Genomic DNA, 18,195 nt, shown 5'->3' on the forward strand with positions numbered 1-18,195 from the left:
ACTGCCGCCCAGCTTCGTGTCATCCGCAAACTTGGAGATGCTGCATTTAATTCCCTCATCCAAGTCATTAATATATATTTTAAACAACTGGGGTCCCAGCACTGAGCCTTGCGGTACCCCACTAGTCACTGCCTGCCATTCTGAAAAGGTCCTGTTTATTCCCACTCTTTGCTTCCTGTCTGCTAACCAATTCTCTATCCACATCAATACCTTACCCCCAATACCGTGTGCTTTAAGTTTGCACACTAATCTCCTGTGTGGGACCTTGTCAAAAGCCTTTTGAAAATCCAGATATACCACATCCACTGGTTCTCCCCTATCCACTCTACTAGTTACATCCTCAAAAAATTCTATGAGATTCGTCAGACATGATTTTCCTTTCACAAATCCATGCTGACTTTGTCCGATCATTTCACCGCTTTCCAAATGTGCTGTTATCACATCTTTGATAACTGACTCCAGCAGTTTCCCCACCACTGACGTTAGGCTAACCGGTCTATAATTCCCTGGTTTCTCTCCCTCCTTTTTTAAAAAGTGGGGTTACATTAGCCACCCTCCAATCCTCAGGAACTAGTCCAGAATCTAATGAATTTTGAAAAATTATCACTAATGCATCCACTATTTCTTGGGCTACTTCCTTAAGCACTCTGGGATGCAGACCATCTGGCCCTGGGGATCTATCTGCCTTTAATCCCTTCAATTTACCTAACACCACTTCCCTACTAACATGTATTTCGCTCAGTTCCTCCATCTCACTGGACCCTCTGTCCCCTACTATTTCTGGAAGATTATTTATATCCTCCTTAGTGAAGACAGAACCAAAGTAATTATTCAATGTTGAGAAGCACAGAGTGGGCAGCTAGAGGCTTTCTCCCAGGGCAGTAACTGCCAGAAACCAGAGGACATCATCTTGAGATGAGTGGAGGAAAGTTTAGGGGAGATGTTAGAGGTACGTTTTTTTTAAACACAGAGTGGTGATGTCTGGAATGCACTGCCAAGGATTTTAGAAGAGACAGATACATTAGAAACATTTAAGAGACTCTTTAGCACATGCATGTAAGAAAATGGAGCTGTGTAGGAGGGAAGGGTTACATTGATCATGGAATAGGTTAAAAGGTTGGCGCAAAAGGCCTGTACTGTGCTGTAGTATTCTTAGAGCAACACTGTTAACCAGACACTCTAACCAAGGACAAAAAGGTCACCTTTAACAGGGAACGAGTATATCCCATATAAGTAACCAGAAGCAATGACAATTTCCAGGCAAGTTCGTACTAGCTGAGATAGGCAGCATCGATGAGTTGGGATGAAGGGCCTGATTCTCACGCTGACCACACCAACAGGATTAAATGAATTAATAAATACAATGCCCCAGCTGTACACTCAATTACAGCATAAAATCTTGCTACCTGTGATATTACAGTCATTTACACGTAATATCAGGTGACTTATAAACTTGCATATCATTGTGCATTCCTTCTAAACTGGAAGCCTTGTTTGGTATTCAAGGAGAGAGGAGAGAGACTGAGACTGGAGAGCAACAAACACAAAGCCCTGATGGACCTCAGCAGGTCAACAGCATCCATGGAGGGGAATAAACATTCAATGTTTTGGGCCAAATTCATCCATCAGGACTGGAAAGGGAAGGGACAAGAAGTACAAGTTGGCAGGTAATAGATCACAAACTGGAGAAAATCTGCAGATGCTGAAAATCGAGAAACACAAACAAAATGCTGGAGGAACTCAGCAAGGCAGGCAGCATCTGTGGAAAAAAGTACTGTCGACGTTCTGGGTGAAACCTTTTGGCAGGACTGGAGAAAAAAAGCTGAGGAGTAGATTTGAAAGGTGGGGGGAAGTGAGAGAGAAATGCCAGGTGATGGGTGAAACCTGGAGGGGGAGGGTTGAAGCGAAGAGTTAGGAAGTTGGTTGGTGAAAGATACAGAAGGCCATGGAAGGAAGAAGAAAGGGGGGGGGGTGGAGCACCAGAAGGAGGTGATGAGTGGGCAAGGAGATAACATGAGAGAGGGACAAGGGGATGGAAAATGGTGAAGGGGGCGGGTGGTGGAGGCATTACCGAAAGTTTGAGGAATCGATGTTCGTACCAGCAGGTTGGAGGCTACCCAAACAGAATACAAGGTGTTGTTCCTCCAACCTAGGTGTGGCCTTATCCCAGCAATGGCGGAGGAGGCTATGGATGGACATATCAGAATGGGAAAGGTGATAGGTCAGACCAGGTGAGAGGCTATAAAGTAAGATGCTGGGAGGTGATAGGTGAAAAAGGTATAGGAGTCTGAGAGGAGCAGGGAAGGGAAAGAGGGGCACCAAAGGAAGATAATATGGCAAGGGAAGAGGTAAGGGGGAACCAGAAAGCGGAATGTAAAAAAGAGAGGAGGGGGAGGGGAGAATTTACCGTCACACTGGAGGCTACCCAAATGAAATGAGTTGTTGCTCCAACCTGTGTGGCTTCATCATAGCTGTAGAGGAGGGAATAGAAGGGGTGAGTGGGGATCCAGAATAGAAAATGGAAGAGACAGAGAACGAAGAGGAGGAGGGGAGAAGTTACCAGAAGTAAGAGATATTGATGTTCATGCCATCAGGTTAGAGGCTACCCTGACAGAATATGAGGTGTGGTCCCTCCAACTGGAGGAGCTGGTTAGCAACATCCACATGAGTTTTCAATGTGTGCAATATATCGTTCCATTCTACCTCACAGTCACCTGAGGGAGGGGAGAGACCACTTGCAGAAGTAACGAGCTCCTGACTGTGGTGGGACCAAGTTGACCGGGATGCTGAGTGCTTTGGCCAGTCCTCACCTGTATGCTTGGTCATGTGGTACTTGAGTTGGTTTATCCACTTGCACTTATAGCCACATTCTGGACACAGGTACTTCTTCTCCTCCTGGTGAATCCGCATGTGGTACTGAAAGGCAGAGTTCAGTTAATGAGTCACAACAGCATAAGACCATAAAACTTAGAGAAGAATCAGGCCATTTGGCCAATCGAATCTGCTCTGCTATTCAATTATGGTTGATTTATTATCCCTCTCAATCCCATTCTCCTGTTTCCTCCCCATAATCTTTGACGCCCTTACTAATCAAGCAACTATCAACCCCCACTTTGCAGGTGATCGTGGACGTTTTTGTTACGATCACAAGACCCTGCTGGGTGGTAGTAATGTAGAGTTCCGCGAGTCTGATTCACTGGTTTATTGGCCTCATTCATACTTTGGGGTCAACTGCTGCTGCCACCATGGAAGGAGATGCCAGAGCTGGCTGTGTGCTGCCGGATTCCATGTTGGGTGGCGGCTGGCCCTTCCCATGGGTGCCACCCCTCAAAGTTCGCTTGGTGGAAGACACACTGGACTGTGTCCATCTGCAGCTGCACTTGCATAAGATGAGCAAGTGCTGTGTGCTGTTCTTGCAGAAACGTAGTTGCAGAACAACATTCATGCACCAACAATCTACAGGCCATGAAACCCAGTGACTTGAGCTACATTATTATTTAAAATGTTTTTTGTAACAATATTTTTCTGCTATCATAATTACATGAATTATATGTACTGTGTGCTGTGTGTGACCACGGCTCTGTGCTTTGCACCTTGGCTCCAGAGGAACACTGTTTCGTTTGACTATTCATATGTATGGTTGAATGACAATTAAACTTGAACTTGAACTATACCCATTGATGTGGACTTCACAGGTGTCTGTGGGAATGAATTCTGCAGATTTGCCACTCTCTGGCTAAAGAAATTCCTCATCTCTGTTCTGAAAGGATGTTCTTCTATTCTGAGGTTGTGCTCCCTGGTCCTAGACTCCCCAACTATAGGAAATATCGTCCCCATGTCCACTCTATCTAGGCCTCTCAATATTTGGTAGGTTTCAATGAGACCCTCCCCCATACTTTCAAACTCCAGTGAATACAGGCCCAGAGTCATCAAACACTCTTCATATTTTAATCCTTTCATTCCTGGGATAATTCTCGTGAACCTCTTCCTGATCGTCTCTAATTCTACATAAGGGGCCCAAATCTGCTTGCAATACTCCAAATGCAGTCTGACTACTATCTTACAAAGCTTCAAGTGAGAACTGAGGAGATTGTCAACAGGATAAGGATCATCTTTCTCTCCACCTGGTGATTCTGCATGTGGTACTGAAAAGCAGAGTATAGATAACAAGTACCACCAACATGAGACTATTGATATAGGAGCAGAATTAGGCCATTTGGCCCATCGAGTCTGTTCCACCATTAGATCATGGCTGATTTATTATCCACCTCAACCCCATTCTCCAGCCTTCTTCCCGTAACTTTTGATACCCTTTCCAATCAAAGCCTCAAGATTAAGAATGAACCAGCCACTGATCATGGTGCAGGAATGCCAGTGGTTACAGTTAGGATCTCAAATGAAGCTGCTGAACTCAGTGATAGATTGTGTTCATGGGCTGAGTTTGTGGAGCTTGCCTTCAGTTAACATTGGGTACAGGCTTTTCACCAGACAAACAATGATGCACAGTACTGGTGGGCACACGTCTGTCTTTGTGTAACAATTGGGGTACTAGTCCATGCCAAACCTGCTATTTTGCTTAGTCCTGTCAACCTGCACCTGGACTGACGACCTCCATACTCGTCACATCCATATACTTCTCCAACTTTCTCTTAAATGTTGCAATCAAACCTGCATCCACTGCTTCCACTGGCAGCTCGTTGCACACTCTCACCACCCCGAGAAAAAACGTTCCCCATCCGGTCCCCCTTAAATATTTCACCCTTTGCCCTTAACCTATGACCTTCCTTTCTAGACTCACCCAACTTCAGCAGAAAAAAACTGTTCGCTGTTTTGCCTACAGCTAAATCTATGAAAAAGATAACGATTAGCTTTATTTGTCACTTATATTGATACATACAATGAAATGTGTTGTTTGCATCAATGACCAACAGAGTACCTGGATGTGCTGGGGAACAGCCCACAAATGTTGGCATGCAACTCACTAACCCTAACCTGTACTTCTTTCAAATGTTGGATATATCCACCTGCACCCGCAGAGGAAATGCATGCGGTCATGGGAGAACTTACAATCTCCTTAAAGACAGCGGCAGTATTAAACCCTGATCTTCCTATCACTGGCGCTGTAAATTGTTGCGCTAACTATTACAGTACTGTGCAGGTCCCCACCGCTGGATTAAAGGGATGTCCCTTTATTCTGAGCATGTGCCCTCTGATCCTAGGCGCTTCTACTGATGGAAACATCCTACATACGTCTATTCTATCCAGGCATTTCAACATTCAGTAGCTATTTGAGATCAACAAGTTAGCCTGAATCTCTTGTGCTTTCATAGTCAAAGACCAGCCTATGCATTGCTTTAAGATAACAAGTTTGTAAAAGGTGTTACAAAAACATGACTTTTTCATTGTGAACTATACTTGAAAGGTTGAGTGAGCTAGGGCTTTTCTCTTTGGAGTGAAGGAGGATGAGAGATGACTTGAGATATGCAACATGATGAGGCATAGAGTGGACAGCCAGCACCTTTCTCCCCAGGAGGAAATAGCTAACAAGAGAGGGCATACTTTTAAGGTGATTGGAGCAAATTATAGTGGGGGGGGGGTCAGAGATAGTTCTTTTTTAAAACACACAGAACACACTGCCAGGACTGGTAATAGATGTAGATACATGAAGGACATTTAAAAAACCTTTAAAGTAGGCAAATGAGTTGTTATGTACCCCTAGGGTTCCTCTTTGCTGTGGACTGTTACTTTAAGGCACAAGAGAGAACTGAGACTAACTTTTGGATTTCTGCTGAGAGGGGGCGGAGTCTGCCTTTCAGCTCGTGTTTACACTTTTACAAGGGCACTGACTACTACTGTCAGCTTCTGGGTTGCCATGGAAAGAAAGAAAGAAAGAAAAAGAGAGCGAGAGAGAGAGAGAGAGAAGGAAAGAAAACACGAGCAGCTCGTGGGTTGCCGTAGTGACAAGAGCGGCGTTATTTGATGGACAGCTGGTGTTCAGCATGCTGAGATAAACAGAAGATCAGCTGATAGACACACAGACACATGGTTTTGGACACTGGATGAGCTTTGTTGTGCCCAAAGAAAGGTGGGTTTTTTGGAGGATCGATCAGTGGCTCTCGCAGTGTGGAAAAGGGGTGACCAGTGGGAAATTATCAGTGTGTCCAACCCTTGCCTGGGTTGATAACTTAACCACAGAAGACGGTCTCCTTTTTGTGGTCACTTTCAGTGACTTTTAAGGGATTTCGGAGGACAACGGAGGATCAACGGCATTGGCTTACCTGAAGAACTAAACACCTACCTCTCTCTCTCTCTCCAACACTACTCAACTTAATAACTAGGAACTTAATTCTATCTATCATCGTAAGACTGTATGCAATTACCTCCTAAGCTCAAAGAAGCTTGGCTCTATTATTTCCACACTTTTTAATATATATACATTAAAGGCATCCGTTAGTCTTGCGAGACCATGGATCTGCGCCTGGAAAGTCTTCACTCTCCAGGGCACAGGCCTGGGCAAGGTTGTATGGAAGACCAGCAGTGCCCATACACCGATGTTGTCCAAGGAAAGGCCATTAGGACCCATACAGCTTGGCACCAGTGTCGTCACAGAGCGATGTGTGATTAAGTACCTTGCTCAAGGACACAACACGTTCCCTTGGCTGGGGCTCGAACTCATGACCTACAGGTAGCTAGTCCAATGCCTTAACCACTTGGCCATGTGCCAACACTATATATATGTGCCCACACTATATATATATATAAATAAACATTGCTAACCTGGTTGACATATCTGAATTTATACTACTGTATTGCGTAGTTACTAATAAACAAGCTTTAGTGAACAGCAATACCAGACTCCAACTGTTTTCCATTTCTGCTGGTTCTTTAACCTGTTATGGGGTACGTAACAAAATGAAAGAAAAATGGAGGGTTATGTGGAAGGGAAGTGTTAGATTGATCTTGGAGGTTAAAAAACTGGATATGGGGAGAAGGCAGGAGATTGGGGCTGAGAGGGAAAATGGATCAGGCATGATGCAAGGGTGGAGCAAACTCAATGGGCCAAATTCTGCTCCTATATCTTATGGCCTTATAGCATCATGGGCCAAAGGACCTTAGTGTTTTAAGTTTCATATCATCTCCAAGTTTCTGGCACCCTTTCTTCACTCTCCCCAACACCCACCCCCCCCATCTGCCCATCACCCCCCTCATCTGGACCCATCTATCTCCGACCAGCTCTTGCTTTACCCTTTCCTTACACCTCTTTATTCTGCTTATTTCCTTTTATACTTAGTCCGATGAGTGGTTTCAACCCGAAATACTGTTTAGGCACATGGACAAGGTGCCATGGTAACGTAGTGGTTAGCGCCATGCTATTATGATTTGGGGCATCAAAATTCACAGTTCAATTTGACACCTTCTGTAATGAGTTTGTATGTTCTCACCCTGAACCATATGGGTTTCCTCCAGGTGCTCTGGTTTCCTCCCAAAGTCCAAGGAGTACTGGTTGATAGGTTAATTGGTCATTGTAAATTGTCACACAGGTGGGAAAATGGATCAGGCATGAGGGTATTGCTCATTCCGTCAGAAGGGCCTGTTCCATACTGTATCTCTGAATAAAATAAATAAAAATATACAGAACTATGCGGGAGGGAAGCTTGGAGTAGTTTAAAGGGTCAGCACAACATCCTGGGCCGAAGAGCCTGTACTGTTCTATGCTGATGTATTTCTAAGGCTTGCTGTATGGTGCAAAATGGAGCAGGCTTTTCCTACAATCCAATAGTTTGGAGTACAACCCCCTACCGCAGATTAACAAAGCAGCCACCTTTGGCACCTAATTATGGCTCTAGCTGAGCACTGTGCATCGAGAAATCATTGACAGGAGGGAGTTAATCATTGTTTCAATTGAGCAAATGAGATTATTGGAGTAAACAGTGAGTCATCAAATCTGAAGGACAAGCAAATGATTGGAGGCACAGTAAAAAGTGAAACTCAGCACATTTATTGCCAGGACATTAGACCTAAGACACAGGAGCAGAATTAGGCCATTCAGCCCATCAAGTCTGCTCCACCATGCCATCCTGGCTGATTCATTATCACTCTCAATCCATTCTCCTGCTTTTCCTGTAACCTTACACACCCTAACTAATCAAAAACATATCAACATTACTTTAAATATACTCAAAGCCTTGGCCTCCACAGATGTATGTGGAAATGAACTCCACAGATTCACTGCCCTCTGGCTAAAGAAATTCCTCGTCACTTTTTCTACATGTTATGTCTTTCTATTCTGAGGCTGTGCCCTCTGGTCCTAGAGTCACCCACCATAGGAGGCACCCTCTCCATATCCACTCTATCAAGGACTTTCAATATTCATTAGATTTCTATGAACCCCCCCCCCCCCACCCTTTGCTCTAAACTCCAATGAGTACAGGCCCAGAGCCATGCCATCAAGTGCTCCTGATTGGGATGGATCGCACACGCCTACAGGTCTTCGGGGGACTGTTGGCTGGCTACAGTCTGCATCAGTAGGGTCCAGATCTCCTGCCTGTGTGCTGCACTAAGGACATAGAGAGTGAGCTGGAGGGCAGTGGTGAGCTTCTCATACCACCTCTGGGCATATCAAGTCAAGGTCCAGATGCACTTCCCACCTGGCCCCTCAGCTTTACACCAGCTACATTCACTGTGACCTCACTTACTTTAATTCCTTCCATAGTCCAAAGTTTAAACTTACATAAAATGCATTCATTATTAATAATGTTAAATTAGTTGACTATATCTAAATTTCACTGTTCAAAGGCACTTGAAGGCAGGGAAAAATGCTGCAAGGGGAGGGTGTTGATGCCTCAGTTTTACACCATAGAGCCCCAGAGTGATAGAGCATGGATACAGATCCTTTAGCCCAACGAGCCCATGCCAACTACGGTGCCCACCTGGCTATCCCTAATTACATGTGTTTGGCCCATATCCCAGTCCTAATTAGACATTCAGTCCATATCCCAAACACAGGATCAAAAGAAACCCCAGAGGGCTGGAGACTCAGCCAGCTCCATCACAGGTACTAGCTTCCCCGCCATCGAGGACATTTTCAAAAGGCGATGCCTCAAGAAGACAACATCCATCATTAAGGGCCCTCGCCATCCAGGACTTGCCCTTTTCCCATTACTGTCATCAGGGAGAAGATACAGGAGCCTGAAGACCCACTCTCAACACTTTAGGAACAGCTTATAAGACCGTGAGACATAGGAGCAGAATTAAGCCATTCAGCCCATTGAATCCGCTCTGCTATTCCAACAAGGCTGATTTATTCTCTCTCTCAACCCCTATTCTCCTGCCTCCTCCCCCGTTCACACCCTGTCTAATCAAGAATCTTTCAACCTCTGCTTTATATATACCCATTGACTTAGCCTCCACAGCCAACTCTGACAATGAATTCTAGATCCACAACCCTCTGGCTAAAGAAGTTTTTCCTCTTCTCTGTTTTAAATGGACTTCCCTCTATTCTGAGGGTGCGTCCTCTGGTCCTAGACCCCCCCCCCCCACTACAGGAAACATCCAGTGTATCTAGGCCTTTCAATATTTGATAGGTTATTCTTCTAAACTCCAGTGCGTACAGGCCCAGAGTTATCAAATTAACGCTTTCATTCCCATGAACCTCCTGTGGACCCTCTACAATGCCAGCAGATCTGTTCTCAGGTAAGTGGCCCAAAACTGCTCACAACACTCCAGGTGCAGTCTGACCAATGCCTTATCAAACCTCAGTATTACATCCTTGTTTTTTATATTCTAGTCCTCTTGAAATGAAGTCCCTTTGCACTTCTGATTTTTAAAATCTTTCCTACTTTAGAGAATAGTCTACGCTTTTATTTCTTCTACCAAAGTGCATAACCATACACTTCCCTACACTATATTCCATCTGCCAGTTCTTTGCCCAGTCTCCAATCTGTCCAAGACCTGCTTCCTCACCTTTACCTGCCCCTCCACCCATCTTTGTATAGTCCACAAACTTGTCCACAAAGCCATCAATTCCATCATCCAAAATCATTGACATATGACGTCAAGGAAGTGGTCCCAACACAGATCACTGGAACACCACTAGTCACCGGCAGCCCGCCAGAAAAGGCCACTCTTCCCACTCTTTGCCTCCTGCCAGTCAGCCAGTCTTCTATCCATGCTGGAATCTTCCCTGTAATACCATGGACTCTTACCTTGTTAAGCAGACTCAAATGCAGCACCATGTCAAAGGCCTTCTGAAAATACAAGTAAACAACACCCACTTTTGTCTATCCTGCCTATTATTTTCTCAAAGATTTCCAACAGATTTGTCAGGTAAGATTTCTCCTTAAGGAAACCATGCTGAACTTGGCCTATTTTATCATGTGCCTCCAAGTTCCCTGAAGCCACATCCTTAATGATGGACTCATTAGTTTTTTGCCCTCTGCCATCAGATTTCTGAACAATCCATAAACGCTACCTCGCTATTCTCCTTTTGCATGTTTTATTATTGCAAATTATGGTCATTTTTTGCTCACACCGTACTGCTGGCACAGAACAAACTTCACAACATGTCAAAGATAGTAAACCTGATTCTGAAGAAACCCGACCCATCCAAGTGCTTCTTTAATGATACTATTGTACCTGCCTTAACCACCTCCTTTATTAGGGAGCGAGAGAGAACGTGTGGTATGTCGAATTTTCGGGCGAACGATTAAGTTTTCGTTGTACTGCAGATCCTGGACTTTCTTGGGGTTTTGCTATTGCCTGCTTGGTGAGTGGAGGGTGCCGATGCTTTTTTTGCAGGTTGGTGAGGGTGGGGGAGGGTTGTTGCTTTGCTGCTGCTTGTGCGTGGGAGGGGGCTTTGGGGTTCTAACGTTTTTACTGTCATTCATTCTTTAGGGCACTCTTCTGTTTTCATGGATGTCTCCAAAGAACAAGAATTCAGGATGTATATTGCATACATTTCTGTAATATTAAATGGAACTATTGATCTATTGCACTGTTGAGTTCCTCCAGCATTTCGTGTCTGTTGCTTGCAATTCCTCCGGCAGCTTGTTCCGAATACCGACCACCTTGTGTGAAAATGTTGCCTCTCAGATCCCTTTTAAATCTCTCCCTAAATCTATGCCCATTACTTTTGGACTCCCCTACCATGGGGAAATCACTGTTAACATTCATCATAAATCTGATACAGCACCAAAACAGGTCGTTCAGCCCAACATCGATATAACCCAAGATTCCCATTTAAGTGAGTCCCATTTGCCTGTATTTGGCCGATACCTTTCCTAGCCATGTACCGGTCTAAGAGCCTTTTCAATATTATTATTGTACCTACCCCAATCATTTCCTCTGGCAGCTCGTTCCACATACCACCCTGTGTGAAGATATCCCTCAAGTCCCTTTTAAATCTTTCCGCTGTCACATTAAACCTATACCCTCTATTTTTGATTCACTTTACCTGGGAAAAAGTCTGTGTGTATTCAGCCTACCTATGCGCTTCATGATATTACAGATCGCAACACCCCCCCATATTATACCTCTATTAAATCACGTGGCCAAGTGGTTAAGGCATTCGACTAGCAACCTGAAGGTCGTGAGTTCGAGTCCCAGCTGAGGCAGCGTGTTGTGTCCTTGAGCAAGGCACTTAACCACACAGTGCTCTGCGACGACACTGGTGCCATGCTGTATCGGCCCTTGCCCTTCCCTTGGACAACATTGGTGTCGTGGAGAGGGGAGACTTGCACCATGGGCAACTGCCGGTCTTCCATACAACCTTGCCCAGGCCTGCGTCCTAGAGAGTGAAGCCTTTCCAGGCGCAGATCCATGGTCTTGCAAGACTAACGGATGCCTTTATTAAATCAAGCCCTTACTCTCCAAGGAGTAAGATCCTAATATGTACAATTGCTTCCTCTAACTCAGGCCCTCGAGACCTGCCAACATTCTCATTAATCTTATTTGTAGTCTTTCCAATTTGCTAACATGTGCCTAAGAACACAGTGCGGCACAGTACAGGCCATACAGTCCACAGTGCAGCACAGTACAGGTCCTCCGGCCCACAGTGCAGCACAGTACAGGTCCTCCGGCCCACAGTGCGGCACAGTACAGGCCATACAGTCCACAGTACAGGTCCTCCGGCCCACAGTGCAGCACAGTACAGGTCCTCCGGCCCACAGTGCGGCACAGTACAGGTCCTCCGGCCCACAGTGCGGCACAGTACAGGCCATACAGTCCACAGTACAGGTCCTCCGGCCCACAGTGCAGCACAGTACAGGCCGTACAGCCCACAGTACAGGTCCTCCGGCCCACAGTGCGGCACAGTACAGGTCCTCCGGCCCACAGTGCGGCACAGTACAGGCCATACAGTCCACAGTGCAGCACAGTACAGGTCCTCCGGCCCACAGTGCGGCACAGTACAGGTCCTCCGGCCCACAGTGCGGCACAGTACAGGCCATACAGTCCACAGTACAGGTCCTCCGGCCCACAGTGCAGCACAGTACAGGCCGTACAGCCCACAGTACAGGTCCTCCGGCCCACAGTGCGGCACAGTACAGGTCCTCCGGCCCACAGTGCGGCACAGTACAGGCCATACAGTCCACAGTGCGGCACAGTACAGGTCCTCCGGCCCACAGTGCGGCACAGTACAGGTCCTCCGGCCCACAGTGCGGCACAGTACAGGTCCTCCGGCCCACAGTGCGGCACAGTACAGGTCCTCCGGCCCACAGTGCGGCACAGTACAGGTCCTCCGGCCCACAGTGCGGCACAGTACAGGCCATACAGTTCACAGTGCGGCACAGTACGGGTCCTCCGGCCCACAGTGCGGCACAGTACAGGCCATACAGTCCACAGTACAGGTCCTCCGGCCCACAGTGCGGCACAGTACAGGTCCTCCGGCCCACAGTGCAGCACAGTACAGGTCCTCCGGCCCACAGTGCGGCACAGTACAGGTCCTCCGGCCCACAGTGCGGCACAGTACAGGCCATACAGTCCACAGTACAGGTCCTCCGGCCCACAGTGCAGCACAGTACAGGCCGTACAGCCCACAGTACAGGTCCTCCGGCCCACAGTGCGGCACAGTACAGGTCCTCCGGCCCACAGTGCGGCACAGTACAGGCCATACAGTCCACAGTGCGGCACAGTACAGGTCCTCCGGCCCACAGTGCGGCACAGTACAGGTCCTCCAGCCCACAGTGCGGCACAGTACAGGCCATACAGTCCACAGTACAGGTCCTCCGGCCCACAGTGCGGCACAGTACAGGTCCTCCAGCCCACAGTGCGGCACAGTACAGGCCATACAGTTCACAGTGCGGCACAGTACGGGTCCTCCGGCCCACAGTGCGGCACAGTACGGGTCCTCCGGCCCACAGTGCGGCACAGTAAAGGTCCTCCAGCCCACAGTGCGACACAGTACAGGCCATATAGCCCACAGTACAGGTCCTCCAGTCCACAATATTGTGCTGAACCTTTAACCTACTTTAAGATTATTCTAACACTTCTGTCCCCGACTAATGAAGGCCAACACACTCCTCACCTTCTCAACCACCTTAGTTCCTTTAACAAGTGTAATCTAAACTGTAAACCAATTAGTGCATCTTCAAAAACATCTTGTACGCCTGCAACATCACGTCCCAACTGCTGTACTCAGTGTCCTGAATGATGAAGGCCAGCATACCATACACCTTCGTCACCACCCTGCCTACCTGTGATGCTACTTGGGGGAACTGTATTCTTGGTCCATGACACTCCCCACAGCCCTACTGTTCACACTGAACAAGGCCGAGCCTCCTTTGACTTTCTATAATGCAACATCTTGCACATATCTGAACTGAACACTATTTGTCAATCCTCAGCCCACTTACCCAGACGTTCAATATTCCCATGATCTCTGATAACCTTCTTCACTGTCTACAACACCACCTGTATCAATACCATCAGCAAACTCTGCCAAAAGTCAGATCCTCAGTGGAACTCCTCAAGCGAAACCCTCAGACCCTTCGGGGGTGCAGGGAATCAACTGGACCCTTCGGAGGGCACCGAGACCCTTCGTGCCTTCAATCTGCTCACCTTCAAGCGTGAGGGGTCCGCACAGGCGTAGGCGCAGAGGTGGCACTTGTAGGGCTTCTCGCCAGTGTGGATGCGGATATGCCAGGTGATCTTCTGCCGGTTTTTGGTGGTGTACTCACAGTCGGTGCACTTGTAGAGACGCGTGCCACCGTGTCCCTTCATGTGGTAGTCAAACACCATCTGGTGGCGGCAGGTGAAACTGCAGAAAGGGCAGCGGAAGGGCTTGGCACCGCCGCCTTCCTCGCCCTCCTCCCCCCCCTCGTGGTTGTCAAGCAGGTGCTGGATGAGCTGCTGCCGCTCGCGGGTGGCGAAGGAGCAGTGCGGGCAGTGGTGGCCGAAGTGGACCTTGCGGTGTTCGTCCAGCTGCTGGCGGCCGGGGAACCGCTGCTTGCAGGCTGGGCACTCCAGCAGTGGGTGCCGGCGCTGGACGTGGCTGCGGAGGGTGGCCTCGCTGCGGCAGGCGAAGAGGCAGGAGGGGCAGCCGTGCCGGCCCCTCTCCCGGTGCCGCCGCAGGCGGTGCTGCTTTAGGGCCCCCTGGGAGCTGAAGCGGGCTGGGCAGCGGCCGCAGGCAGCGCTGGGCTGCCCGGCGTGGCAGCTGGCCACATGCCGTGCGATGTCATTGCGGTTGTAGCCACTGTAGTCGCACAGAGCGCAGAAGTGGGTGGGCCGCCGCTCATGCACCCTCAGCTTGTGGACGCGCAGTTTGGAGCTTGTGCCGAAGGTCCGGGGGCAGGAGTCACAGGACAGCCGGCCCACCCCGGTGTGGAGGGACTCGTGCGCCTCCAGCCGGTAGCGCCGGGTGGTGCCGAAGTCACAGAAGCGGCAGCGATGGGGCTTGACACCTTCGTGACGGATCGCCACGTGCTGTCTCAGGCAGCGGGGCTGCTTGCAGGTGAAGGGGCAGAGGTGGCAGCTCAGTCGCGGGCGCTTGCGGCTGCCCTGGACGCCGTGGAGGCGGGTGTGGTGCTCGAGGGCCGCCTCTGACTTGCAGACAAAGGAACAGAGGGCGCACTGGAGCTGGCCAGGTTTCAGGCAGCCCTTGCGCTGGTGGGTGCCCATGGCCCGCTCCTGACAGCAGCTGAACGCGCAGGTCGGGCAGGAAAAACGCCGGCGGCTGCTGCACTGCTGACCAGTGCCTGGCTCCTCGTTGGAGACGTCGCTCCCCTCCGGCATTTCCGGGCTGCCCTCACCCTCGCTGGCAGACCCCTCGCCCTCCTCGGCATGCTTGACAGCCTGATGGTTCTTCAGCGCCCTCTCCGAGCGGAAGAGCAACCCGCAGACCCCACAGGGCAACTTGGGGCAGCGTGAACAGCCCTCCGACATGTGGCCAGCCATGTCCGCCTCACTGGAGCAGACGAAGGGGCACGAGCTGCAGGAATACCTCCCTCTGGCTGACGTGAACTTCGCCGCCCCTAACCTCTGGCTTTTTTCCATGTCGGCCAACGCTACTTCCTCATGGGTAGGGAGTAAGTTCTCCCCGTTGACAGGGGAGGCGTTAGCTGGTGTCTTCTCAGAAACTTGCTCTTCCTCAGCAGCAGCTAGCTGTTCCAGTGAAGTGTTCCCGTCTTCCAGGTCTTGCAAACGCTGTACACCACCTTCGAACGGTGGTACTTGAACTCCAGAGAGCCCTGCAGATTGGCACGGTGGCTGAGCAGTCTTATCTGGATCTGTGCTCAGGGACACGTGCACGTCCTTTGTTTCTGCAGTGGGCTCTCCTTCTCCATTTGGCAATGTGATGGGCGGTTTCACTCCAGTCTGGCGTGCATATAATTTGTGCTTCTTAATGGTGACAGGGCACTTCTTCTGCATGTGAGTGTTGAGACCTCGCTGTTGCTTGAAGGTGGCCCCGCAGGCCCCGCATACCAGCGGCGTCTTCTTGTTTTGGCAGCCAGACTTGGTGTGGAGGACCATAGCTCGCTCCTTTCTGGTGATGTACGAGCAGTTCTCACACTTGAAGACCTGAGCGTTGGTCTGCACCACCAACATTTGCACCCTCCCTTCCAGGACCAGGGCTTGGGCCTGCTGCTTATCCTGTTTCCTCAGGGCCTTGATCTCACACTCGGACGGGGAGAGCTGCGCCTTGCCCCGGTTTTCGGGCCCAGGGCTACCATCCCACTTGGGAGCTTCCACGCCATGGGATTCAGTGGAGACTTGACCTCCATCTGCAGGCGCATTGGCACAGGTCCCACTGGCAGATGCACTGTTCATCTCCTGGCTGGGCTCTCCGGTCTTCTCTGAAAGCTCATAGGTTACGTTCTGTCCTTCATCCATGAAGACGTCAATGCTTTGTCCCAGTTTCTCTGGGCTCCTTAGGACATGGTCTCCCTCTCCACCTTCCTCTTCGACATCAGCATCATCGTCACCAACGTCCGCCTGTTCGACATCCGCAGCATTCAGTCCAAAGTCTCTGTACATGGCGCTGGTCTCACATGGGGCCCAGCAATCCAAAGGTGTCAGCTGCGAGCTGGAAACTTGCTTTGACACGTCCTCTGATGGAGTGTGAGGGAACCCCAGCTGAGCGCCGAAGACCTCCTCCATCTGCGAGCTGCTCCCACTCATGCCCTCCTGAAGCTCCCTCTCCACAGTCTGGCTGCTTTCAGTGCCGGCTTCCCCAGGCTCCACGCTCGCTCGCTCTGTGTCGGTGGGGAACACTGGGTGCTGCCCCAAGCATACCACTTCCGACGGAGCAGAAATGCCCTGTGATCCTTCATCTGGCCTAGAGGCAGCAAGTCCAAGGTGGGGCTGGTGGCCCTCCCCGAGATTGATATCCCCTCCAGCAGCAGGAAAGCTGCTCTGCCTCGAGGATGCTGTGGCCATTTTGGACTTAGCTGTACCCGGAAGATGAACACTCGCGTCGCCATATGTCAGCAGGTTCTGGGTGGAGTTCATGGCCATCTCCTCCCTGGCATAGTTCTCCAGCCATTCCTTGTCTCCCGGCACGTAGCCGTGGGTCTTCCGCTTGTGGAAGAAGAGGCTGGTGTTGCTGAAAGTGCGGTAGGGGCAGAGGGCACAGCGGAACTCTCTAAGCCGTGTGTGCCGGCAGTTCTCGTGGCTGAGTAGCGCCTGCTTGTACTGCGTCTGGTAGCTGCAGTACTGGCACTGGTGCAGTGGCAGCTGGTAGTCCTTGGAGTGCTTCACCTGCATGTGCTTCTGCAGCTCGTACTTGCGCTTACAAGCGAAGCCACACACCTCGCAGATGAGCGACTTGCCCTGGTGCCGTAGTTTATGGCTGCTGAGCTGATCGGCACGGTGGCAGCGGTAGGAACACTGGTTGCAATGATACCTGTAGAGTGGGGGAAAGGGGAGGGGGCAGAGGAGGGATTGGGGAGAAGGGACATGGGGATTAATGGTATGGGGGAAGTGGGGAAGGGTCGAAGGGTCGAGGAGGGGAGTGAGAAAGAGACAGTAATAATTCTATGGTTCCATACCATTGAAGTACATCAGCCTGTTTTAAACAATTATCACATTCATCATAGGCCGTCTCACTGGTGAATACTAAAACAAAGTATTCATTAAGAACCTCCCCTACCTCCTCCGATTTCAGGTACACATTTCCCCTACTCTCTCTGATTGGGCCTATCTTCACTCTTGCCTTCCTCCTCTTCTTCAAATATATGTAGAACGTCTTGGGGATTTCCCTTAATCCTATTTGCCAAAGTCTGCTCATGCCCCCTTCTAGCTCTCCTAAGGAGATTTTTCAGCTACTTCCTGGCTACCCTGTAACTCTCCAGAGCCCTGACTGATCCTTGCTTACAAGTACATATAAATAATACTCCTTGACACTCTATTTTAGTCCATCATCTCATGTTCCCCTGACCTTGAACACCTAACGATCAAACACCATCTGTTCTATTCACCTAAGGAGTTCTCCTCCATAATTCTAGCTACAGTTTACACACCAACAGAGGCTGACTATAATCAAGTGTTTGAAATACTGCATGATAATATCTCCGAAAAAGCAGTCCCTTCCAACTCATTTCAAATCATAGTTGGGGACTATAACCAGGCTTGTTTGAAGAAAACCCTGCTCAATTACGCATATAACCTGTAGCACCAGAGGTCCCAACACACTAGACCACCGTTATACTAAGATAAGAAATGCCTACTGTCCCATGCCCAGGCTGCATTCCAGTAAATCTG

At 49.3% G+C, this 18,195-nt stretch overlaps 1 protein-coding gene across 3 annotated transcripts in view; it reads right to left on the reverse strand.

Moving 5' to 3' along the window:
• The window catches only part of znf142 (zinc finger protein 142), a 50,379-nt gene that overhangs the window by 3,402 nt on the left and 28,782 nt on the right, over positions 1-18,195 (reverse strand). For all 3 annotated transcript variants that reach the window (XM_072261045.1, XM_072261046.1, XM_072261047.1), the window contains 2 exons: positions 14,056-17,338; positions 2,811-2,916 (listed from right to left, as the gene is read on the reverse strand). In XM_072261045.1, the coding sequence (XP_072117146.1) occupies positions 2,811-2,916; positions 14,056-17,338 (3,389 nt within the window). The remainder of the gene's footprint in view (positions 1-2,810; positions 2,917-14,055; positions 17,339-18,195) is intronic.

The sequence above is a fragment of the Mobula birostris genome, chromosome 6, assembly GCF_030028105.1.
Source record: "Mobula birostris isolate sMobBir1 chromosome 6, sMobBir1.hap1, whole genome shotgun sequence".
NCBI lineage: Eukaryota > Metazoa > Chordata > Chondrichthyes > Myliobatiformes > Myliobatidae > Mobula > Mobula birostris.